This window comes from Xiphophorus maculatus, chromosome 18 (genome assembly GCF_002775205.1).
Source record: "Xiphophorus maculatus strain JP 163 A chromosome 18, X_maculatus-5.0-male, whole genome shotgun sequence".
NCBI classification, from domain to species: Eukaryota; Metazoa; Chordata; class Actinopteri; order Cyprinodontiformes; family Poeciliidae; genus Xiphophorus; species Xiphophorus maculatus.
Window position 1 is genome coordinate 20,377,289 of NC_036460.1, and position 26,476 is coordinate 20,403,764.

At 39.9% G+C, this 26,476-nt stretch overlaps 2 protein-coding genes across 2 annotated transcripts in view; both read left to right on the plus strand.

Moving 5' to 3' along the window:
- tlcd2 (TLC domain containing 2) overlaps positions 1-10,907 on the plus strand; it is a 30,530-nt gene extending 19,623 nt beyond the window's left edge. Inside the window, exon 4 of the mRNA XM_005801042.3 lies at positions 6,717-10,907. Within this exon, the coding sequence (XP_005801099.1) occupies positions 6,717-7,097 (381 nt within the window). The 3' untranslated portion in view covers positions 7,098-10,907. The remainder of the gene's footprint in view (positions 1-6,716) is intronic.
- Positions 10,908-11,576: 669 nt separating this feature from the next.
- Positions 11,577-25,730, plus strand: ccdc92b (coiled-coil domain containing 92B). Its single transcript, XM_014469515.2, has 4 exons — positions 11,577-12,682; positions 13,020-13,164; positions 18,203-18,250; positions 23,073-25,730. Exons 2-4 carry the CDS (start codon positions 13,032-13,034, stop codon positions 23,777-23,779), a joined length of 888 nt encoding a protein of 295 aa, XP_014325001.1. The 5' UTR covers positions 11,577-12,682; positions 13,020-13,031; the 3' UTR covers positions 23,780-25,730.
- The last annotated feature ends 746 nt before the right edge of the window (positions 25,731-26,476 follow it).

A 26,476-nucleotide genomic window follows, 5' to 3' on the forward strand; every position in this document is an offset into this window, starting at 1 on the left:
CCCTCCCACCTGTCTGAAGCATGTCTGCTCACACCCCGACACCTCTGACCTCTGCTTTAAGAGCCAGTATGTGGTTTTTTTTTTTCCTTTTCCACTTATGAGGACTAGTAAAAAAGAATGAAAGCTTCTTTGCGCGTTCCTCTATGTCTTTATCATCCAGCATTTGCCTTTGTCATGTCGAACAAAAGGCTTGTGACTCTCGCCAAACCTGAAAATCTCCCCTGATGGCATCAAACCACACATTTTCAAATGGGGACAAGAGGAGCTGGTTTGACTTCCTAAATATTCTTTGACATCATTGTTACTGTTAAAGAGTGAGAGACAAGTACGGTTGTTAACAAAGGGACACATGTGACTCTTACATCATTGATTAGGGATTTTGTCTGCCTTGTGGTAAAAAGCGTCCAACGGACTCCAATGTGAGAATGATGACTCGTCAGGTGGAGAAGCAGTGGCTGAACAGGTGCAACCACAAGAAGCATTTAGCCCTGAGTCTTGACTGCAGGTTGTCTCAACCTGAAACCATAATTAGGCCTCTGTTGTCTACGCACTAAATTAAATGCACTCCTTGGTTCAGTTGTTTTGGTTTTTACAGTTAACGTTATTTTGCAAGTGTTGATTTCTGAGCATTTAAGGTCCAGTCACAGCCTTTCGATAAAGTTCAGGTGTGAATTTAGACGGGGACGTTGCGACATATCTTTTCTTTTTCAGGTATTTTCTTGGAAATTGATTGTGTGATTGTGTTTTTTTTATCATTTTCTTGTTTATGACCCAGTTTTATTTACAGAAGATTTTGCTAGATGGATTAGTTTTTGCTCCGTGTGCAAGATGCCCGGGCCATGTGATCCAAATCACCACCCCTCCACCACCATGCTCCTTAGCTTAAATGCTTTTAGTGTTTGCCTGACTGACATATTGTGAGCAATTATACAGAAGCTCTTTTTCAGCCAGGGTTTCAGACATCATGGGGTTCATTTAGATTCAACTTTGCAAGTCATGCTGCCAAATTCCTTTCAGAGAGACATTTTCTCCCAGCGACCTTTGAAAACGAGCCATACGTGTCAGTGTGTTTTCTGTTTGTACTGTCATGACTTTAACTGCTAACCGCCCGACTGAGGTCTCCACTTTCAGGTCCCTGGTGAGGTGTTTTCCCCCTGAAAGTGGAGGTCCCTCACCAGGGTTTAGAGGAAGAACTAATTGAGCCCATGGGGAGGAAGATGCAGGGAACAAACATGCCTCTTTGTTTTTCTGGAGAAGAATAAAAATATCCGTCTGCAATCTGTAAGCTGGTGGAGACGTGCCCCAAAAGAGCTGCGTTAAAATGTGGATCTAAAACCTCAGTGGGGCTGAATGCAAGCGCATGCCACACTTTTCAGATTTTCTTTTATAAAAAAGGGTTTTAAAACCCACACATCTTTTTTTTTTTTTTAACTTACCAGTTATTCTCTACCTTGTGTTTGCCGAGTTTACTTGTGTTACGGGGCTTTTGTGTGAAAATCGTGTTCAGCAGAGCTTCATGCTGCAAAATCCACCTAATGCTGAATCAATCCCATCATGATGGATCCAGCGGCTTGCGGGGGGATTACCATGAGCCCCCTTCAGCGCACGGTGCTGAGACCAGCGCTGACATCTCTATTTTTGTCCCCACAATGGTGGACTCGCCGAGAACGCCGCAGGATCAGTTTCTAGCGACGTTTCCTCGTAGTTTTTCTCCAGGTGAAGGTTTATGGTTCTCCTTGTGTACAGACCTTGAAAAAGTGTCATATTACTTAAGTTAAGGGTCTTTTATCTCTGTGGGCCACTTTATCTGTGTTTATTGGCATTTGTTGAATTGTAGAACATCCACAGTAAAAACGGCAATAAAGCTACACAAAGATAACACCAAAGAGGAGGAAAACATGTTATGTAGTCTTTTTAAGAAAGCATGGGAAGTGCATTATTTATTACCCTGCTCCTGAACAGCACATTATATACCAACTCATTGTGTTATCAAATCGTCCTACCTCTGGATTGTATAAGGGTTTGTTTGACCTTTGCAGCCTCGTTTTCAGTCTTGTTTTATCTGCGTAGACCAGATGAGACGTTAGATCCGGTTCGGTTTTGTGGTTGGAGATTTGGCCTCAGCTCCTCTGTGTGTGCATTTGCAAATGAACGAAGCGGAGTGAAATCTCTTGAGGTTTAGTTGTGTGATCGTCACCTTTGCTTCGGTCCTGACCGCACGTGGATGCGTTGTTTTCATAACTGGACTCGCAGCCCTCCCTCGCATGATGTTTTTATTGTCGGTGTGCTGGACTTGGTCTCTGAGGTCAACCTTTCATAAACGGGAGTCTTAACCGATGAGCTGAGACATATTTTCCTCACTGTGTGATGATGTTTGTGTATATATATTTGCCTGTTGCCATAGTAACCTGCCTGCTGCTGGTTGGGTTGGATGTTATCGTTTCATCTGCATCTCTATGTTTGGAGTTGTTCAGGTATTTTCCCACGATAAATCACAACTGTTGAGAAAAAAATTACATATTTTCAGTTTCTCTTATTATTTGCCTAATTTTCATTGGCTGTGTTGGACAGACATTTTTCCCCTTAATGAATAAAATCCTCATTTGAAATAGCATTTTGCATTCCCTCAGGTTGTGTTTGCCTCAAATTCAAATTGAACTGATCGTCTGAAACGTAGGTGTGACAATGAATAGTAAACAAAAGTAAATCTTTAAGGGATAAAATAATTTTTAAAACACTGGAAGAACTTTTTTCAGCTGAGATGAAAACGCTTTTCTTTTATCTCAAAATAAGAGAATAAATTAAATTACACAAAAACTGAGGTTGGACTTAGACAAATACTTATATTTTTATCTTTACTAGGATTCTGTGTTTAACCACAATAAAGCCTGAATTGAATTGAATATAATATCTGTTAAATATATATCAAATTTTTAAAAAAGTGACACTCTGCCTTTAGTTAGCCGCTTCATTGTAGGACCTTCATATCTGTATTTATTTTATTTTATTTTTTTACCAATTCCATTATACTATTTCCAAAAATAAACATTTTCCAAATTTTTGTGCATCAACCCTGCTCTTTCAAAGCAGATACTATGTAATATTCAAATGATAAACATATTTCTGTGGTCCAATGATGATTTGTTTGGTTGCTGGGTCAACAGATGACTATACTAGCCGTTGTCTTCCTCACCCACTCTGATAACATCCTGGCCAGAAGCTCAGATTCTGCTTCAGAGCCCCACCGGTTCTCCCACAGAGGAATGTCACAAGATACTGACTGACCAGCGGTGTGGTTCCACTTATTTTTGAAACAGCAGAAAACCGACATCTGTGCATGAGTTGCATAGCAGATTTCCGTGAGACGGATCATTTCATTCGGTGGTTGCAGCTCTCTGACTGCTGACGATACGAGAGTTTGAAGTGTGAGGTAGTGCCAAACGAGTCTATATTTTTTCTTGGTATTTTGTTACAAATGCAGATGCGACTGTCATATAATACATTGTTCTGCAAAATTATTCCTGCCCTTAACTTTCTGTATTTGTTTCACATTTTAAACATAAACCTCTGTGGGATTTATTGTGATTTTACATGAAACACCAACACAAAGTAGCAAATAGCTGAAGTGGGAGGAAAAGTGTGGCGTTATGCTTAAATGAAAATCTGAAATGGGTGGCATGCATTCTTATTTAGACTTCCTAACATAATACTAAGCTAATACGTGGATTGGTTGCTGACCGCTCCACTAGCGGAACAAGTCGGCGTCGGGCCGAGGGGCGGGGCTAATGACCGGGCCCTTTATAGCCAAATAATAAAGCTCATGATAATATAACTTTACAACATAAACATGCCTCCAACAGCGGAGCTTACAAGTTTCACCACCACATAGAGCGACTATGTCATTCTGAAATCCATCAACAGGGCGACTGTGGCTCTATGGTAGAGTTGTCGTCGGAAGGTTGTAGGTTCGATTCCAGCTTCCTTCTGCCACATGTCGATGTGCCTCTGGGCAAGGCACTTAACCCAAATTGCCTACCGATCTGCGTATCGGTGTATAAATGTGTGTGTTTGTGAATGTGACTCTAGTGTAAAGCGCTTTGAGTGGTCAAAAATGACTGGAAAAGCGCTATATAACCTATATACTGTATAAGTTCAGTCCATTTACCATTTCATTTTTTTATCAAACAGACATGAAGTACAACAAACCAAGAGAACAACAGAAACATCAGGCTACTGGTCACTAATGATGAAACAACACAAATTCAAAGTAGTTCAGAACCGAGGATAGCGATCGGATCATTTTGACACTTAATCAATTTCAGCTCAGAGCCTGAAGCCTGGTTGACTCGTTGAACCAGCACGCAGCAGCAGCGCGTTGACGCGGGTACGCAGAGGCACGCTCCGCATGCGCAGTGTGTCGCAGCTCCTCGCGCACCTCTAGATGTTTGTAACTCGGCGCGGATCGCGCGCGCCGCCGTCCAGACAAACTGGACGATCTTCAAGATGCTCTTGCAGGCGGATCCAATGTAAACCTTAACTATAAACGCCATACTGATAATCAATATTTAAGTTTCCACAGAATTTTTATTGAATTTTAGTCTGACCTTCGATTTGTCTTGCTGGAAGATGAACCTCTTCCATGTGGGATGATGATGCGGTTAGGGCAATATACGGTGTTAGTTTTCCACCACACACATAATTTAGGATGTTGGCCAGAGAAAATCTTTGAAAGACTTTCTGTGCCCCCATCATGGCAGCTAATTGAAATATTCTTTCTATTTGCCAGTTGTTGTTTTTTTTTTGTTTTTGTTTTCTCTTGTCCATATTTTTGCTATGTTCCCTTTACAGATTGAAGAGATGTTTAAATCTCAGGATGGTGCTATATAACTTAAATGATGCCACAGTTTAATTGCGCACTTTGTAATTGCAAAGACGGGCGTCCTCGTAGTTCAAATTTTCCTTGTGTGTGTCTTACTGCATACAATTAAAATAAAATGAAGGTTTGTGTTTGTATATGGCAAAGTTTTAAAAAGTTCAAGGAGTGTGAACATTTTTACTGGGTACTGCATGTCTTGCATTGATGTGACTGTATCTCTACAGCACTTTCTCCACTCTTAGCAGGTAAATCAACATTTCCTCCCTCTAGGTGTTTAAGGTTTATGCAGGACAGACGACACACAGCTTAATTGCAAACCTTTGGATGCTGTTTACTGCTCCTCACATGTCCTGTTGCTTAACCATCAACATGCGCCATGTAACGTCACAGCGGACACGCGTGCATTACACAAGTGGCTCTTTCAGCTCATGGTAAAGGTCGTCCTGTATGTCTCAGCCTGCACTCTGCAGTGACAGGTCTGAATCGCTGCTTTCATCCCTGCTGTAAACGTCCCTCTTAAGGTGGTTAGGATGTCTGGAAGCAGCCGTGTGTTCACTGAATGAAGCCGTCCCCCATGGCCAGCCAGCCGGCCGACCTGTGTTTCCACGAAAACACACCGCTGTCATGTAGATTTTGAGCTGCTGTAACGGTGCCGGGTAACTGTTTGCTCTCAGACTTGGTCAATAATCCGTTTCTGTCCCAACTTTTCATCATTGAGGCAACAGTCAGGGAACGTGGAGTCGTCCGTTTACAAGGCGTCGGCGCCACCTGGTGGCGTTAGTCCGTCCGTTACATCACATACTTTCATAAGCCCAGTTCAGCAGAAAGGAGTGGCAGGAGCTTTGACCTTTCAGAGGAATCACAATGGATTTCAATACATAACTGTAAAAAGCAAAGTCGCCTCCTCCATCGGGATCATATCACAGGGTCATAGATTGCAACCTAATCAGAATACATTTTTCTTTGAAATGCACGCCATCCATTCATGTTGGTTGGTTTAATCTTCCAGTCAGTTCAGACATACAACAAGCTTTTTCTTATTTAAGCTACTTCTTTATAAGACTTTAATTTGTGTTTGTATTGAGGTCTAAAAGTAAATAATCCGATTTATAACAGCATCATCCCCACTTTACTGCCCTCCTCCCCGTTACAGGACTAATTTTAAACTCTATTTTTTGAGCATTTTCTAAGGTTCTTATCTAGTCTGGCTCAGGCTTTATAGTCATTTTATATGATTATAGTGCATGTCAGTGGTCAGCAACCTTTACAGTCCAAAGAGCAAAGTGAAGATTTTCTAGAGCTGCAAGACCAACGTTTCTGTTAGAAAACTGGATAAAATTGTCAATTTTTTAAGTATGTAACACAGAAGCAGTGATTAAGTATCAGATAAAGAGTTTCAAACGGTTTTCTGGCTTTCCTGCTTTAAGGGATCTTCAATTATTTATATTAGGAGCAAAGATGGTGTTACAATGTGTGTGAGAGAGGAGTCTCTTTTCCAAGGTTTCCATGAGGCAGCCAGCCTTTCCAAATTCAGCATTTTGAGGAGAGATTGAAAGCTTGATCACAGTTAATTCATCATTTAACATTGGTGCAGAGCTACTTTTGAAAGCTTTTATTAATCCGTAAAAATGTTAAGTTATCAGTTTAATGTGACTTTTTATGTTCAGTGTTTGTTCTTGATGTATATACAAAGGTTTAGATCATTGTCCCATTGGTTTTTTTTTCAGTGCTTCAGTCCAACTTTTCTTAGTTTGTGAAACTAACATTAGAAAAGCAAAGCCTGCAGGATGTTAACAGGAACTCTGACTTCCTCCCCGCCTGTCCGTGTGTCACTCTGTAGGTCATCACCTGCTTCGGCCTCTCCGTGGTGTCGTGTCGCTACGTGGGATTCTCGGTGGTGGCCTTGCTGGTGGAGATCAACTCGGTGTTCCTCCACCTCCGGCAGATCCTGCGCATGGCCAGCATGGCGGCGAGCACGCTCTACCGCGTCAACAGCATCATCAACCTGGGCACGTACGTGGTTTTCCGCATCAACACGCTGGCTTGGATGACCCGCTGGCTGGTGCTCAACAGGGACAAGATTCCCCTGCTGGCCTACACGCTGGGCAGCGTGGGCATGGCCATCATGACCGTCATGAACATCATCCTCTTCTGCCGGCTGCTTAGGAGCGACTTTTTAAAGAGCAGCACCCGGGAGGCCAAGAAGGAGAAGGAGATGTAGAACTGTGCTCTGTTAGGACCTGGTGGCTTGGATCCAGCACCGTTTAAGAGACGGAGATCTGGGCTGTAAATGTAACCAGACCTCCTCTGACCTCGCTGGAGGAAACTTCTTCCCCTCAGCTGCAGGTTTGGCATTAGAGCTTGTATGCTTCACCTCATGAAGAACATAAGACCTGTTAACGTGTTACCAAATGCCTTAACGTCCCAACCAGAGTTTCATCTTAAAATGTAGCTGGGGATGAACGCCACCTTTTAAACAGATGCTCACACAGCCACTGGGCGCAGAAAATGTAAAATATCTTTAGTAACATCATAAATATATCACTTAATTCATCTAGTTTATGCTTTATACACATTATGCTGTTTATTATTTTTTCTTTGTTGCTTTTACCCACTGAGTAGATAAATCAGTGGCGCCCTCTTATGGTTTGCCTTTGGCACTGCAGAGGTGAATGTGTTTTCCACCAAATGTCCTCAGCTAAGATCCGCCTGCTACCTCAGAACTGGTCCCTAGCTCCCGCTTTGCTGACAGTGTTGATCACTTTGCTGAAAATCTACAAATGACTTGAATCAAAAATGTACTTACAGCGCCCGCTCTCCACAGGTTATTTCAAGCCTTTTAAAAACATGTAAAGACCTTAAAATAATTTCCTCTCGTCTTTGCTGCGTTTTGGTTCTTTGTTTGGTTCTTGTTGTTTCTCACTCTCAGATGTTTTAAGCTTTATTTTTACTCTGACTCTGGATATGGGCAGGTTTAGTTGAACACTGATTTTCGTGTAATCATTTTCCGACTTGAAGAACAGAAATATGCATCTCCCTTTCTTGAATGGCTTGTATTTACCATTTTGAAGAGTAGCTGAGAGAAATGAGCCGTTCTGCCATCTTTATACCCCAGAGATAGAGAAAGTCAAGATCCTCAATGATATATATCTTGTTTTTATGCCATTCTGGACATAAAGGTGCAAAATATTAACCATAAATATCTTGAATAAAAGTCTAAATGATGATGCCACATTGACTAAATTAATTTTTGATTGTTTATTGTAGCGTGGAGCACAGTTGGCAAACTTTTATTACCTTAACTTGGTTTGCAAAATCTCCAGTTTAAGCTGAATTTAAAATCTACCCAAGTTGTAAAATTATATTTTTACTTATATTTTAATTATTTTGCATTCAGACTAGGTATAAAACTACACCAACTAAACTAAACCGATGAGTCGCATATTGAAATTACAATTAGATGTGGCAAGTGAACAATAAAGCTTGATGTTCATGTAGAAATCAATAAAAAAAAATAGTCAAACATTAATAGATTTGTGTCCTTTAAAAACAAAGAAAGAAAGAAAAAAGTCTGGAAAATCAAAGCATTTTACGGATTCAAATTATAGAAGAAAATTTGCTTTTTCCCAAACTGCTCAGGAACCCGGTTTCTTTTGTTTGTTTGTTAGTTTTTTTTTGAGTGATTTTTCTCCCCCTTTATGAATGTAGGTTGGACTTTTCTAAATTTTCATGTGAGATCAACCCAGTGAAATACAAGAGGCATTTGATTTAAGCATTTTTACACATCTTTACCAGGGGGGCAGTAAATGTGGAGAACGCAGTATTTAACCTTAATGTAGAAGCACAGCTTCTAGAATAGGAATGATTTCAGGATAAATGCTTCAAACAATTAAAATTTCTTTCCTGAGCAATAAATCAAATTACTTGATGGTGGATAAGAGCGCGGCACATGCTAGCCAAGTCAATGCTACAGCATTTGTAATGAAGAAAGAAAAACTGACCGAATGAAAACATTAATATTAGATTTTAACTCTAAAAATTGCTTTGAAAAGTGAAGCCAGCATCTATGAGAGTTTAAATGAAGGGACTCGGTGAGTCACTTTCAGTGGTAATCACTGCAGACGCTTCCAGGAACAGAAATGACTTTATGAAACTTTAATCACATTGTAGACACATTAAATGAGAATTTTACCAGTACATTGTGGATTAGTGCACGACACCCTGTAGTGAAACTTTCATAGCTTTTATTTATTTTTTTGAATAATAAGGAATATTCAGGAAAAATTTAGAAGGAATTGCATATTATTGCCCGACGAATTAGCACTGACAGAAAAAAAACAAACAACACTCTGCAGGGGTTTTGACTCAACGGGCTCACTGGTTCATCCACCACCGGATCGCCTGTTTCCATCTGTAAACACACTTGAACCCAGTGAAATAGGAGCAAATATGTGTGTTGTACTGCGAAATAACATTAGTAGTTGTTCATATCATTAGTAGTTGTTCATATTTGGTAAATTATTGTGCTATTATTTGCAGCGGTGGGTTTCAGTCTGCAGTAGGAGCTTTCAGACAGACGGGAGTCCCCGTTCTCCACAGATAGGACATTTCTGAACGTCGCCTCAGTGACCTCACACAGCCAAGACCACTGCGTGTGTATTTTGTAACATTTTATATATAAATGCCATCCTGCCTTTAATCTGAAGAATGCTGATAAGCTCTAATAGATATATTTCTGAGTTAGAGAACAAACAATGTCTGAGATCTGTGAATACAGTGAACTGAGCTGCCTACTCTTCCAACTCTAATCATTGCATTTTAATTTTATCCTTTAGAAAAATGCTTTTTTTCCCCCTTTCTGAATCATCAGTGTTTGCTTAATTGTATATGTTTGTAATTTATTTCTACTAATAAGTTATGGATTAAAACTGCAATTGATGTGGTATGTAAGGTTTCCTGTTGTAAAAAGAAAAGTTTATTACGATATTTTTTTTTTACTGACTGTAACATTGAGCTTCATGTGAGTTCAGATCAAATTTGTGAACATAAGGCAAAATTAAAAAAAATAAAATAAAAAATCACCAGATTACAAATACAGCAGCTGGAATGAAATGGACTAAAAATTTAAACTGAGCACTTAAGGTTGCTGCTGATTAGGAAGTATAAACACGTCTTCAGTCTCACTCCGGGTTTGTTGAGGCTGATGACAACAATCTCATAAAAATGTGGAAAATATTTTCCTATTGATTTGCCTTTTTTAATATATATATAAGTATATATATATATATGTTTCAGGGCAGCTTTTGTGGTTGTAGTGAAGACGGTTGGTGACATTGAAGTTCTCTTTGAAAAGTTGAGGTGACGTGTGTGTCTTGTAAAACTGCACTGATACCGTTTGTTTTCTGTGCTTTTATGAGTTGTGACCAGTTGAGTTTTATTCTTATTTCAATGACATTAGCCAAAACGACCCGCCTTCCGGCTCCTTCCTGTTCTCTACTAACTTACTTTTTTCTCTTGGCTTTACTTTCCAAATGCAACTCCAACCAGGCTGCGAGATGATGCTCGGTCTAAAGGTTTTACGGCTGCCATGTTACCAAAACAGCCTCATGTTCCTCTTCACGCACAATAAACCTCACAGCTAGTCCACATCTGAGCTCCATTATTTAAAAACTTGAGGAGATCCATTTTATTTTTCCACAATACGATCTTCTTGATTCACCCGTACACTTATTTTTTTTACAGCTTAGTGAAAACTGACGATTAACACTGTGCAGCTTTTCCGTGATTTCTGTCCATTTTCTTTCAAAAGTAAACTCAGAAAATGGAGGAAATCAAGACCAAGCTCTGAAAGCAACATCTTTCCCCTTCAGATCACTCCTATTAAACTCTGGTGTTTAACTGTAACTGTGTAAATATAACAGTTTTATTTTTTTCATGTTTTGGCAGATCTCGTTTTGTAACTGCATTTCCTGTTTATATGTAATGTAATTGTTTAACATGACAATAAAGATGAGAGGGGAAAAAAACCGTACGTGGCTCTGGATTTCCGATGTTTGCAGAGGAAACAGAAAGGATGTCGCATCAAGCAGAGGACACTAGGACAGGTGAACGGATACGAATGTTTTGTCTATACCCCCCTCTAGTGGTAGAATTGTTTTATAACACTTACTTTTCAAGTTGTAATGATGAAGTTACAACTACTTACTCGGCGGCCTAGAGTGTAAATTAACCCAGTCTAGGTATTTCTGGACTGTGAGAGGAAGCCGGAGTCCCCTGAGAAAATATTACTTATTACATGTAAATTTTTCCGGTTCCTTGTTATATTATCAGCTTTTGTTCTGCACTATGAAAAGCATGCATGTATTTTCAAAGTTTTGAATTGCTTAAAGACAACACTTGCTAATTAAAATTTCATTGAAAGGAAAAAAAAATAAAACAAATATAAATATAAATTCTCCCGCATCCCATATATATATATATTTACTGTGTTTTATGGGGAATGTCGAAAAGTGACAGCAACGCTGGTTTTGATCATGCATCATTTCTTTTGTGCGTGTTATACAATTATTTAATTATGAAAATCATAATTAAAGACAAACAGCAAAAACTTATACATTTCTCAAAATGTTCACCTCAAGTAATTTAATTATTTTATAACAAGAAAAATAACAGAAGAATAAATATGCTCATATGCTCGTAGATTTATAGTGCATATAAAAACATATTTGACTATAGCAGAAAACCATTCAATATAAAGGTCTGAAGGCATTTAAAAACAGTTTTTTTCTGCTTCACTCTAGTTCAGTCTGCTCTTGGTTATTTTATTTAGCTGAATTTTTTCTTCTAGATTTGACTTCTCAGTTCCTTGTACGCCTTCCTTGTTCTTTGCAGCAAAACTCTGCCAGTATTTAGACACCTCTCTTCCTCTCGGTCCTCACTGGTCTGTGCTTCTTCCTGCTCTGGCTCCCAGTATTCTCCTTCTTTCTTCTTCTTATTGTAAATCTTTGTTTTATTACTATTCCATCAAAATCTCACCATCAACTTGCCGCCTACGTTCGTCTTCATTTAGGTCCAATCAATACGCAAACAACTGGCAATTTAAAAAAAAAAAAAAAAACTAGTTACACAAAAATACTTTACAAAAAAAAACAAGTCCGTGGACCCAAAAAGAATTGACACGTATATCAGCTCTATTTGTGGGAAACAAAAAAATAATCCTTTCTCTCTCTTAGAAAGTTTTACTGCTCGGCTTATCGCTCTCTGAGGGACAACTTTCCTGTTTCTGCCCTCCTATATTGATCCTGATGCGTGTTGACGCGCAGCTGTCAGGTCCTCTCTCCTCCAATCAGCTGGCCCTCTCGCTCTGTCGTACGATGCTCTGATCACGGTGGCTTGTTTTCATCATTTCCCAGCTCCATCCAGCGGCTCTGTGCTCCGCTCCGCGGGTGAAGAAGGAGCAGAGGCATCCTGGGAAACAACAACGATAACATTAATAATGGACTGCGCACCGCCAGGCTCTCCCACATCCCATCCTTGATCGACGCTCTTCCCTGCGAAGCGAGGCGCGGACGTTGCGAGGAGGAGCGGCTTTGTCGGAGGACCGACGCAGCCTCTCTCCTCTAAATAAACGGCGTCACATGCCGCTGGGAAGCGCTTTATCGCTTCAGATGAGAGGAGTTTGGGTGAACGTCGCATCCCGCAGGATTTGGAGCAGCGCCGGAGAGCGGCATGCCCGCATCACAGGACGTTTTGTAACGCGTCTGTGTCATTTCCTCTTGAGTCAACCTGGTCAGCCTCACTTTGAAGGTAAGCAAGAGTCTTTCTTGGAGAGCTGCCTGCATCCTCTGCTAATTTGATCCATTAGCAGGGGCGACTCTGGAAAGTTTCTGAACGGGTGGCCAGATGGGGGTCACTCACCTTGGTGCACCAAAACTCAAACCAAACAATAACAGAAAGTGTTGGTGTGATGTTGTAAAATACACAAACCCTGCATGTTAAGTAAGGTGCCCCCTTTGGAGCACCGCTGGTCTTTACTACCTTATTTATAGCACCAGTGTGGCCTTGCTTGAACTGATTTTCTTCTGTTGAGCTTCACAGAGTTAAGAAAGTCAGCCTCTTATTTGCTCTCCCTCTGTCCCTGCAGACTCCTGCAGCCATGGGTGAGGAAAGCCGCCTCTCTCATCAGATCCAGAGCGTGGAGAGGAGCATGGCGTTCCTCAGGCAGGAGCACCTTACTCTGCTCCACGGCCTCCACCTGGAGATCCTCTCCCTGCAGAAACGCTGCTCAGGTGAGGGAAGCATGCAGCTGCTTGTGGAACCCTGACGCTCCAGTAATGTCTTGTTTGATTCTGGACGTTGCTTTTGCAAACTGATGTTTACCTTTTCTGTGTTGCTAGCATAAAAATGTTATAATTTGGAAAGAATTCATGTTTATTTGTATTAAAGTGGATTAGATAAAGATTGGATTTCAATGCATGTCTTTATGTGGCAAATATTTTTTTTTTTAAATCAAAGTTTTTCTTTTGGTCGATTGTTCATGTAAAAGGAGTATAAATTTAAAAAACGTTATGCTTTAGGAAAAAATGTAAATAGCTTGTTGCAGATTATTTATACCCTTCTTACTATTTGATTATCAAACTTTTTCCTATCCCCTTCTGGTATTCTGATGTATTTGGTGACGTGGAAAGGCCTTCTTGGCATCACCCTAATCTTTAGCAAAGATTAGATTCAAGTCTGGACTTTGACTGGGCCACCTCAGTACACTAATATTGCTTCTAACGGGAACGGTCACGTTAAACTGTGAATAATTTTTGGCTTTACTATAATGTTGCTCCAGTTTACACTAAGAACTCACCTGACAAAACGATACCTGTAACGTTGCTGTGGGAATGCTGTAGATGTCTTGTAGAGTTCACATCCCGGTGACACGAATATGACGAGAATCTAGTTGCCGAAATGGTGTCACGAATTCAATTTTATTACTTTAGATTTATTGTTTATTAAGATAATTTCAGAAACATGTTTAGGAAGTGATTATATATTTTTTTTGTATTTGATAATGTCTAAATATTTTTCAGTATGGCGTATGTAATTTCCTGTGATCTCAGCCTCAGGTCAAAGGTTTCTTTTGTTAATCTTCTTTAAGCATCCCTTGTATTTTCTTCTTAGTGACCACAGCTCTTAACTAACCAGGAAGTACTCCACTTATTAATCCTTTCTCCCCAAGACAGGAGTTGGCCAGTAAATATAAACTCCTTCATTTTTGTTGTTGTTGTTGTTTTGTTTTTAAAAAAAACTCATTTTGATATTTTATTATAATCCATTAAGCTTCTAACTCTAATAGAAGAAAGCAGCCATTGTTTGACTGAAGTGACCACATCACCATGAGTCACATTGAGACAGAGGCTAATGATGACATCATTCTGCTTTCTTGTTTGGAGAGTAACGGATTTGTTTTCTATGCAAACATGCTCCCATATCCTTAGATTTACGGCATTTTCATGGAGATATTATTCATTTTTGGGCATTCCTTGAAATAATTTTTTCCTGCTTTTGTCTCCACAAAATACCTTTAATCAAACCTAACTCAGTTTTAACCCTTTTAGAAACTAAGACAGCTTTTTGTCCCGCCATGAAAGAAAAAGCAACACACTTGTCTTTTTTTTTTTATGTTGCCAGACGTGCAGTAAAATATGTCTGCAGATATAAGGGTAATTGTTTTTCCATTAATCTCATAGCTCCAGTAATCCATAAAAAAAAAAGGATTGTGGTGCACAGACACAGGCAGAGCAGAGGGGGGGAAGGGTTGGTGTGTTTACGTGAGAGAGATGGATGGATGGCTCTGTGCCATGCAGGGTGACCAGCTGTGCTGAAAACGACCTCCTTCATCGCTCTGTAGCCCGGCGCTCTCACATCTGGTCAGCGCAGCTGGACCGGTGACATCACACACCCCCGAAAAATTAAACCCTCCCGCCACCCACTGCTTCGTTCTCTCCTCATGTACATGCACACCTACATATACAGTAGGTTTAATGAAGGGGGTGTTTCCTAATGTGTGCACATGAAATGTGTGTTTTCAGCCAGTTCACTAATCTGCCACCTTGAAGGTTGCTGCAAGGTTGAGCCGAGCCTGTTGTGAGCATCAGCTGCGTCTTTCTACTGCTGACCTTTTATTGCTTCCTGAATTTTCTCATCAGCATAAATGCCTCTTTGCTGCTGTCTCCTTCAGCCACAAGCTAATTCACTTTTTTAAATTAGGTCTTTTCCCTCCCTCCCCTGCTTTAGTGCATGTTTATTGTCTGTGTCAGTAGGTTTGTCCTTCAGGATATCTTTGCGGCATTCAAGGCAGAATCGATGATACAGAAAACCTCTAAATGCTCAGTTATGGGCTGCTGGAGATAAGGCTGACCTACAAAGCATTGCTGGATGTTGCAATGTGCTGAATGCTCTGTTTTCAGTCCTTCCTCATTATCGGCATGTTGTTAATGAATTGGCTGCATAAATGCCTTGTGTTGAGGGTGCAGAAGTATAACAAGAAATTGGTGCTTTTGAGGCTCTTCAGCAGGTCTTTGTTACTATAAAACCAGCTGCTGGAAAGTTTTCTGACAGTATTTCCATCACTTTCCCTTTTGCTGCTGTTCCCTCTTCTTTCTCCCCCTCTGTCTGTGTTCTTGCCAGCTGCACAGCGGAGGAAAAAAACGGTGTGACATGAGGATAAGAGACGGGAAATGGGAAATAAATGCAACGATTTACAAAAATAAATAAGTTCTTATCCAGGCCTGTCACAATAACAAAGGTGGATGGTTAATTGTCCCAGAAGTTATTGCGATAAATGATAATATTGTTCTTTTGAAACCATTTTTAAGTAATATAATGGCATTGGCATAATAATGCACCAACTCACTCTGAAACATCAATAAACTGTAAATTCTAACAAGCATTTAACACTGGAACTCTTTAAATATCTCAAATTAAAAAAACGAAACGGCAAATAAAATGAGTTATTAAGTCTCTGTGAACAAAATTATCCCTCAAAAAAAAAAGGGATAGTTGAGACCAAAGCACCAAACTGAAGACGTTTGTCATCCAGTTTTGGTGAAAAGAGAGAGAAAAGGGAAAAAAGGTTTGAGTTTGTTTGAATTCATCATGCGATTAATTGATTTATTGCTTACTGCAACAGGCCTATCCTTATCATCTAGCAAAGAAATTCAACGGTTTGGAAGGTTAGTGCCTGAGAACATACATTTTTAATATATCTTCTTTTAAATATTTCCTCTTACAGGAATATTTCTGTACGTTCAGACGTATCTGAGGATTAAATGAGCCAGTCGTTGTCCCCCCACTCTTGAGCTGAAGTGTGCGACAGATTCGCTGGCTGAGCAGGTGTCTGATGCTGACACGCTGATTGACGGGCCAGACACAAGCAGCAATCCTCCTACGGCTTTTTACGTCAAGCTGTCTTTAGCCGTAAAACTGGCAACTAATAAATGAGCAACGCAAGCAGAGTAGTCGGGTGCCTGAAAAAAAATATAGCAAATATGATCATAATAATCCTATTTTGGTTTTGTCACAGTGATAAAAAGGTGTTTGCACCCCCTGAATTAATAAAATGGGAAATGAGGAGATTTCAAAGGGCTGAACAGGTTGTTTACAGACCGTGATGCATTCAGGTGAGCTTCAGTGATGTGGGAAACGACAAGCCCCAGAGAACTATCCCAGACAAGATCTGTTTCCATATAGCTCAGCGTCATGCTCAAGGCTGAGAGGATAAGAATGATTTCCACGTTTTTATCAACATTGGTAAATCTCCTGCTCTAAGTAGAACTGAAACGATTACTTGTATTTCCTGCAACTTCCTAGTAAGAAAAAAAAGGCTTTTTAACAGTTTTCTATTCTTGCACTTCCTGTTTTGGTGTCATTTTATTCTCCTTTTTCTACAAATGGCTTCAAATTACCTAGTGTATGATAAAAGGTATAAAAGTAACATTTTCTTCTTTTTTTTAAGTTTTGGCCTACTGATTCTCTTTAGTTATTTTTTTAACTTTCTGGATCAAATGAGAAATTAGTAATCTTCAAAATAGAAATGCTTACAGCAAAGGAAACTGATTTAAAAAATATCCTATATTAATTTGTACTATAGGTCGTTGACATTACGTCTTATTCTGTGTTTTTTACCTGTAGTTTATGTAGATCTTTACCTGAACTGTGGGATTTCTTAAAGGGCCAATGACAAAAACTCTGAGCTGAATAGAGTCCTCTTACTAATGTGTCCAAATTGCCCCCTTAATGCCCCTAATACTCTGATTGTTCTGACTATAATTTATAAGTCTGTCATTTCCAACCATATTATAATTGAAAAAGCCTGTTGGGTCAAAGATGAAGCATCTTAGAGAAACAGGAGAAGACTAGTCGCCCTCTACTTAAGCCTTTAGGATTTTTCTAAAGGCTCTCAACATTTTCTAATACAGCATTAAATTAGGACCTGATAGTTTCAGATGAATTGGTCACAGATCTGGAGCTATCAAACTAAAAAACCCTCAATCTTGTTTATGTGTTTCTTCTCCTTTAAGATCAAACTGACCCCTGGTGTTTCTTTTTTTAAAAGGTTTTATTGGCTCTAGTGGTCTTTATTTGAAAGTAGTTTGACAGGAAAGAGGGTAATAAGAGAGGGGGAAGACATGCGGCAAATGTCGCCAGGCCGGGAATCGAACCTGCGACCACGAGGACTGAAGCCTCAATACGTGGGTTGTGCTTTGCCCCTGTGCCACCACAGCACCTGACCCCTGATGTTTCTATAGAGGCATTACGAGGACAGAAAAGATTCTTTATCACTCAACAACTTGCCTTGTGATGATCCAAACCATCTCAGCAACCTGTTACCTGTTGCTTTTTTATGGTTTGTATGAAATGCAGGCTTATGTTGGGACTTTAATTGTTTAGGGACCAGGCTGTGCAGCACCGTCAGCTGTTTTGTTAAATGCAGCATGGTTTGCAGAGCAGAAAGCTAAATGCTGAGCTTGTGGACGGTTTCTGTTTCTTTATGTTTCCTCTTGAACCTGAGCCACCAGTTTTTTATTTAAATATGTATTGATTTCACTGTAATCTGTAACCATTTTTAATAGATTATGTTGGGACGGCTCCACCAAGTCTATTCCATGCAGTTTTTGATGATTTCACATTTTGTTTTGTGTAAATTATTCATGAGTTTTCTGAGAATATGCTATAAACTGCAGCTAACATATGTTCAATGGCGAGTGTAAACAGAATAAATAAAACAAGATATGATTCGTCTCTGTGATGCCTATATTTGTTTTTCTCTCATTTCAGAGCTGACGAGTGAGAGGAAATCGAATCCTCCAGGCAGGACGCAGATAGGTATGCACTTTCTGAAAGATCTGGAAAAGTCTGGGATTGATTTAATAATTTTCATATTCTGGATAAGCACAGAAAGGTTAAAATTGAGTATGGGTAAAATGTTGGTTCCTATCTAAAAGTCAGAAACCCAAATCTATGAAAAACAAAGGGGCCCTTTACATTGATGATGACTTCAGTTGCTCCTTCACTGTCAAACACACTGATGACTTGTAGTTTGTCTTACTGACACACATTTATTAAAGAACAAAAATGGGCTTTCCACAGCTTGTTTGGCCTCATTTTAATGTTTTTGAACTAGATCTAAAGGTTGTTTTTTTTATTGTTAGTCTTTGGTTTGGATTCAAACAAAGCATGGAAATTCCTATTAAAAAAATTAAAATTAAAGGATTGCATCATTGACCCCAGTCATTTAGAGGACCTGCATTTGATTCTTGATAATTCAGTTCCATTCTTATGTGTTAGAGATTCTAGTTGACCAAAGATTCACTTTGCTACGCTGCTGAATAATAAATAAGTTTCAACCCTGGTAGTTTCATAAGAAAGATTACAAAATCAAACTACCCAAACTATGCAAATGTTTAATGCTTAACTGCACATATTCCCCTCAAATCTGACGGAAAACTCTTGATCAAGTCTGAAAAATATGGAAAGTTTGTAGGAGCCCTGGTATGTGCCACTGGTTTTAAACATCTTTCTCAACCTTATCTTGTTCTATCATTCAAAATTATTAGTGCATGTTAAATTTTTCACATTGTCAGGTTAAAATCACAAACCTTATTGTATTTTTTATTGTTTTTTGTGACATATCCTAATAAAGTAGTACATATTATGAGGATGTAAACAAATGCATTGCTTTGTACAAATAAAAGTCTGTAGTGTGGCTTATATTTATATTCAGTCACCAGAACAGAAAGTACCAAACGGCATAGGCAGGATCATGTTGCTAAGATACTTATTTTTATTTTTTGCCTTTCATTTAACCTGGGAATTACCACTGAAATTGAAATCTATTTTAAAAGTGAAATCTGGCAAAGAAGGCGGCACCAATTTTACTACTTTTAACAACCCAAGATCAAAATCAGTATGATGAGTTGACATTTTTCACCTGCTTTGAATTTATGTATAATAACTGGAGCTTGAAGCAGAAACTCACTTGTGGATGTGGAACAGCAGAGTATTCGGTGATCGTAGATCGTTGTTGTTTAGACACAAGTCAAAGGAGAAGTGATGAAACCTAAAAACAGACAAATGTAGATTTCAGGGCATAAAAAAAGAGAAGTAAATCTCTGTGATCCCATTTAGTCTTTTTTTATTATTTCAAAACTATGCTCCACTTTGCATTATTCTATCACACAAAATTTACAAAAGATGCACTAAAACCTGTTCCTGTAACGAGCGAAGTGTGAACATTTGCTGCCTCTTGGATTTTTATTCTACCCTTTGCTCTGAGGACACAAAGACAGACGAACATTTATCCAGCTGACCGCCCCTTCCATCCCTCAGGGGAACCGATCCCTGCCGTCCCTGCATCCCTAAGAGAGAGAAACCTCTAACAAAGCATTCGCAGGCCATGAATGTTTTATTCCGCTGGTCATATGTGCAGATTTGTTGTGTGAAAAAAATTGCAACAGCTCTGCCAGAGTGTGAGATACACACACACACACACACACACACACACGAGCCAGGCCTCATGGCTGATGTCCAGTTGTGGCTGCAGAGAGAGGCTCCATTTTGTCACATGGAATTAGACACAGAGAGGAGAAAGAGGAGTCAAAAGGCGAGTGAGTGTGGCTGCTTGGAGTAAGAAGTGGGTTTTGGCTTGGGTGCATTACTCAGCCATTAGATCCCTTTTTTCCAGGGCAGGTTATCCCCCAATCCATTAATACAGCATGGCCTTACAAATCGATCCATTCCCTTTTTTCTTCTTCTGCTCCAGTTTCCACTGGAGGTCCCAGTGGGAGTGTCTGCTTACAGACTTTACTCAGATGTAAGGCCTGGAAAAGAGAGAGGAAGAAGTGGGAGGAGAGAGGCAGCGTGAGGTGGAGAGGAGAGGGCTGGGGAGTTAAGACGCGGTCGGTGACAGACGTGGAGGAGGGGAGGATAAAGATGGTCAGATAGCATTACAGCCATGATAAAAAAGAAAGCACGCCATCTCTAATTTCTAGGGATTTAGGTATCAAGTCATACTGGGGGCAAATGTATTTGGATCTAATTTAGTGTATTGCTTTATTTCAAGCCATTTAGAAGAACAAATGCATATTGTACCCTTGAAAAAAGGAACAAAAAATGTATGCAGCCACATATACACAAATATGTACATTAACTATACATACAGTAAGGACAAGATATTGTCTGAGTCATCCCTGTTCATTTTGTAATAAAACTGTATTCAGCTTAAAAATAAGTAGGAAGAAGATTGTGTGTTTGCCATTGTAATTTGAGATGTAATTTGTAATAATCCCAACAGATTACTGCTGATTCATCTGCATCGTTAAGAAAACGTCCCCATCAAATGCACTTAATTATTTAACTGCAGACATTGTTGTTTTGGAGCATGATTCATCAAAATTACCTGACAAAAAAAACTAACTAAATGTTTTGTATTCTACATATTATCAACATTCAAGCAGGGAGGAGGTGGTGTGATGATGTGGAGCTACTCTGTTGCTTTTAGCGGTTCCTTCTGCTGCAATGCAGTGCATCACCACATGGTGGCACCACTTGCCTCATTATGACCAGTAGTCATACTTTTATTCTTCTGTGTGTATTTTTGTGTACTCTCTAGTAACATACAGTAAAGTTGGCACTTAGTTGTTTTTTTTTTTTTTTACTTCAGCTTAATAAACACTTGTAGGAAGTTAAAAGTCGTTGCTCATTCGCTACCAACCTGCACACGTCTGACTTCACCTCCGCCTCACATTGCACGCTTGAGGAAACTCAAGCCCACTTTGGGTTAGGCAGCAGGACAATGATCCACAGCAGATTCACTGAACTTCACTGACTCGGGCTTTTTGCCTGAACCTCCTCTCCCAGTTGGCACTGAAACGGCTCAAAGGTTGTCCGCAGAAACTAAAAGACAAGTTAAGCAGCACAACATGGTAGACCTAACTTTGGCAGGAAACCGACAGCAGATGAGTCTTACTTTGGGGCTTTCTGTTGAGAATAATACACATATAGTGGTGATTCCCAATATTTATTAGGTGGACCAGTCGTCCTGTCATGTGGAGGGACTACAATAGATGTTTTTGGACAACAAATTAAAATATGTCCATAAATACAAGGCTGTCATGACTTAATAATAATTTCCCCATTGTGTTTGGTTTCTGACTAGAGGGAAAGTATCCAACAGGAAGGATTAGACATTATCTGCAACATGCAGAATATGTGTGAGAGAACTCAAGCGTCAATGTGAACACATCCGGTGCGGTGTGAAATACAGTGGTGGCAGCATTATGCTGTGGATATTTTTATTTTCAGCAGGAAGCTGCTCAGATTTGACGGGAAGTTGAATGCAGTTAAATACAGCAAAACGTTTGAGACTGGAGGGGAGGTTCACCTCCAGCCAGGACAACAACCCTAAATAATACTGCCTGAGTTACAATGGATTGGCTTAAATCAAACCAGATTTAAGTGCTAGAATGGCCTACTCAAAGTCTAGATCTAAATCCAACTGAGATTCAGTTAAATTTTTTTTTTTTTTTAAAGTCACATTCACAATAACAACACCTTAGCTGGCAGAAGTTGTGGCATCAGACCTGGAGCAATAGCACCAAAAGCCTTCCTGTTCAACGGTCGGAACAGATGTTGAAGTTCTTCTAGTGCAGAAGATGGAGTGCATTGTCCCACAACAGATACGGCTTTCTATGGATCACCATTTCGGTTTGAAAGAAGCAGACTGGTTGAATCATTCGACCTCCCATTGAGGAACTTCTGTTTACATGACAGACCTCATTAAGAGAAGATCTTTCTATTGTGGACCAAGCACTGAGTAGATCCAAGTATGTCTCTCAGACATCACTTTTAGGTCAAGTCAAGTTTATTTGTATAGCACATTTCAGCAGCAAAGCAGCTCAAAGTGTTTTACACCATAACAACTGGAGTGCATAAGATACTAGGAGAATCTTGCGAGGAGTGAATGAAGGAGAGGTGGTTAAATACTGGTAGTTTGAACGCTGTAACAGGTGAATACTAATAGGGAAACTTGGTGCAGCTGTGAGGGAAGAGCAGAAGGCAGGCTGAGGGAGAGAGAAATAACTCTGGGGACCTAGGAGAAGTAAACACTAAAGGGCGAGAAGGGTAACATAAATCTAATTGCAACTAAACCTAAGACATAAATAAATATAAAGTAGCTGAAATGACTAAAATGAACTGTTCTAAAGTAAGACAGAAACAAGGATGATTTATCAAAACACGAATAACAAATAGGCTATATCAAATGACCAAAACTACAAACAACCCATAATCCTGAAAGAAAACAGGTTCTCAAATATATTAAGGTTTTGACTGGATCATTCTAACATACGAATATGCTTAGGCCTGAAACTCTTGAATGTAGCTCAGGCTGCTAATATTACTGAGTCATCTTACCAGAGTACCCCATGTTATCTGTATCTAACACATGACCAATCGCTATCTTTAAACAGAACCTCTTCTGGATTTTTTTTTTTCCACTAATTTCTTTTGCTTTGCCACTTTTCCATAAGGCTAAACAGTAGTTGCTCAGTCCTGCGCTTGATTTTATCTGAGCCTATGAGGGTGAAAGGGCCCCATTTATGCACTAAACATTTATAAGACATTCATATTTGTTCTGCTTCTGTGACAGAGTTACTGGAGGAAGAGGAGATGCTGGAGGCTCGCTGCAAGGAGCTGGAAACGCGTCTGGACGAGCAGGAGTACACTCTGGGAGAGCTCCGGAAGGAGCTGGGTCACAAAGGAGCGTTGGTGGGAGCCCTCAGAGCCAATCTCAAGGAAAAGGAGCGTCACTTCCTGGAGGAACTGAAACGGCGCAGCCACTGCTCCACCGTCCTGAACACGGAGCTTCAGAAGCAAACGGAGGCGGCGGCATACCTCTCCTTCCAGCTGCACGCTGCCAAGCAGAAGATGCATCACCAGAGGATGCAGCAGAGGCAGGGACTCCTGGCCAGAGCCAGCAGCCAGGGAGTCCAACTCGGAGCCGAGCAGAACTCCCCCCTCCCAGGAGCCTCCCCGTCCTCTCCTGTGGTCAAACCCAAGCGTAAGAACATCAGGGTGTCTTCCAGAGTGGAGCGCGCTCGGGAATGCGTTCCCATAGAGAAAGTGCTGGGCCCCGCGGAGCCCACAGCCATGCCGGACCCAGCGCTCTTCCTGCAGCCTCGCAGGCACAGAGCCCGGTCCAGACACACTGTGGCACAAAGACAGCCGCCTCTGGGCCTGGAGAGGGGCGACCAGGAGGAAGGAGGTGGGGAAGGAGTGGTGGAGGTCCACGATGAAGCAGCCAGACTGATGTCTTCAGCAGCAGCGCCCCCTGCTGCCCAGACCAACGCAGATTAGCGTCTGAGCATATCTGCTTTTACCGCTGTATGCTATCTTCCATCAGACTGTTAATACTATTAACTTTTACTCAGCACCTTGACTGAATTATTACTGAGACTGGTTTTAGCTATTTAATTACATTACCCCTACTGCTAGTACTTTTCTAATAATCTTTAATATAATCCTAAAATAACTTGCATCGCAAACGTCAGTGAGTGTCACGTCTTAGGTTTACACTGCAGTTAGATGCTCTGCATACTGTGGAGCCTTAACTTTAAGGCTTTGATTTGTAAAGACGGTGAGTTTGGCCTGGGCCCAGTCAACTGAGATCTTCCAAGGCCGACTATAAATCAGGCTGCGTGTCCAAGTGTTTGTGTCCTCCGACTGAGTCGCAGCTGAAAATACCTGAGTGGGAGCAGAGCGGTTGTGTGTTTTAATCACAATGAGCAGAATATAGCACGTGAAAAATGACAGTTTATAATTATTTGAGAAATTGTGAGGCCTTTTTAGCAGACTCTATTGCACATTCGGATATACAACTCTGTTTCCCCGAATACCATTTACTTAAAATAGTTCAGAAGTAAAATGTTTAAGCTGAAAAATGTTAGCATATTCTCGCAACAGCACATTTCATTTCAGAGGCAAAGGGCATATATCAAATTTTTGTCAACTTTTTCTTCTCAGGTCTGTTCAGGCTTGTAGCTCAGGATACCTGTGTTAAATTTACAAGTCCAAAGTAAAAAATAAACACATAACAAAGTCAAAAGTATTATTGCATCATGCAATGTCTGGCCAAGATAAAAGCAGAAAAAGTAACAATTTCAGGCGTTCAAGTGGAGATTAATGTCTATTTTCTTCCATAAAGAAGAAAGACAGTTGTTTAAATAATGAGCTCGACAGTAATTGTCTAAAACATAGCAGAAGTGAATGGAAACAGCTGAAAGTCTCACTTTTCTCCAAAGAATCAGCACATGTTTTACTTCTCTTGTATCACTACAGTGACATAATTGTCAGCAGGCTAGTCTGGAGACTCTTTCTGCTGCTCCTCTCAAATGTCCGGAGTTTTCTCTCAACATAAAAACTCGTCTGAGATTTAAAAGAATCACTTCAAACTTCTCAGGGGTTGTTCAAAGGGCTGGTGAAATGCTAACATTAAATCTGTCATTAATTTGGCTCAGACACTGGGGGGAACAAAAGAACTGCGGTGTCAGGTCAATTTTTTTGCACCAGCATAAGATGGATAAAAAGTAAAAACCACTGAATTTCCAATATCTCTATAGTATTTCTGAAACATGTCTATAGTGTGCTAGGCTTGCTTTCGGTAAATTGATTGTCTCTTGAGTTTTGCTTCTAGTTTTTCATCCACGGACAAATGATCCTTTGGAGAAAACAAAACTTTAGAAAACTAAAAGAATCAGATGTAGTTCCAACAATGCAAACATTAACACATGCAAAAAATGTACATTTAAAATCAGAAAAGCTACTCTTCCATCTTTAATAATAATTTTTTTGCTATGGAAAATACTCCAGTTGTCAAGATTAAAAGCTGAACTTGTGCCTCAGTGCCTGTCTTGTTGATCTTCAGGGTTTTTCTTTGGATTGAAACTTTACAGAACAAGGCCACATTCAGGTAGCACTCAGCTGTGACTTGTTGGACCATGAGATTTGGGTCAGGTTTCCCCTTCGCCATGTTGCCATGGTAATCCAAACTCAGAGGTGCCCACCAAGGTATGACTATAGAGGGCCACCGCGATAAGCTTACTGACTTTATTTGGTCAGACAGTTTTATGCATCACATATTTTATAAATATGAATTTTTAAAAAAAAGGTACTTATAAGCATGACGCTGTCATGCATGACATAACATCTGTCATAAACAAGGAGTATTCATGAATGTTTGTGAATGTTGTCATTTGGTAAATAATGTCACTTTTAATGCAAAGTATTTTAGTGAACTTTTAATGCAAATTTTAATAGAACTTTGCATTAAAATGTCATTAAAAAGTCCATTACACTTTTAATGGACTTTTAATGCAACGTTTAGTGCAACTTTGCCTTAAAAGTGTCATTATTTACCGAATGACACTTCCTGACAACAGTTGTAAACATTCGTAAAGACTTTTTCATATTCATGACAGGTTTTATGTCATGTATGTGACAGTGCCATGTAACACTTCAAATAAAGGGTTCTGATTTCCATTTGATCCAGTCAAATAAGACCAATCCTATGACAATGACCAATAATCTAACAAAAAAAAAAAAGTCTGCGCGACCTTTGTTTATATGACTCCATTGTTCATTGAATTCACAGAAACAAACTGCGCTGCAGTGGACATGAACAGAACCACTTTAAACCGTTAACTGAACCAAACGGCGACGGGGCGAAGTGACCAGCACCCAGTCTTCCTCAGGTGCGGTTTGTCTGCTGAACTGCGACTTCATTTGTTGTTGTTGTGTTGGAGTTTCTTTTGACCTCAGGAGAACAAACAAACAAAAGAGTTTTGTCTTTAAGGAGTCTGTACATTTTAAAGGCTGGTTTACTCGTTTGTGTCTCTTTACTGTTAAAAATCTTCACAAAGACAGTACATATCCAGGAAGACAGGAGTCGTCTCTGTCTGGAAATGAGGAGGTGGTGACCTCTGGTGTTACACCACTAAAATATAAATTCAATTAAAACTTTTTCTTTTTATGTCTTTTAGGATTTTTTTTTTTTCT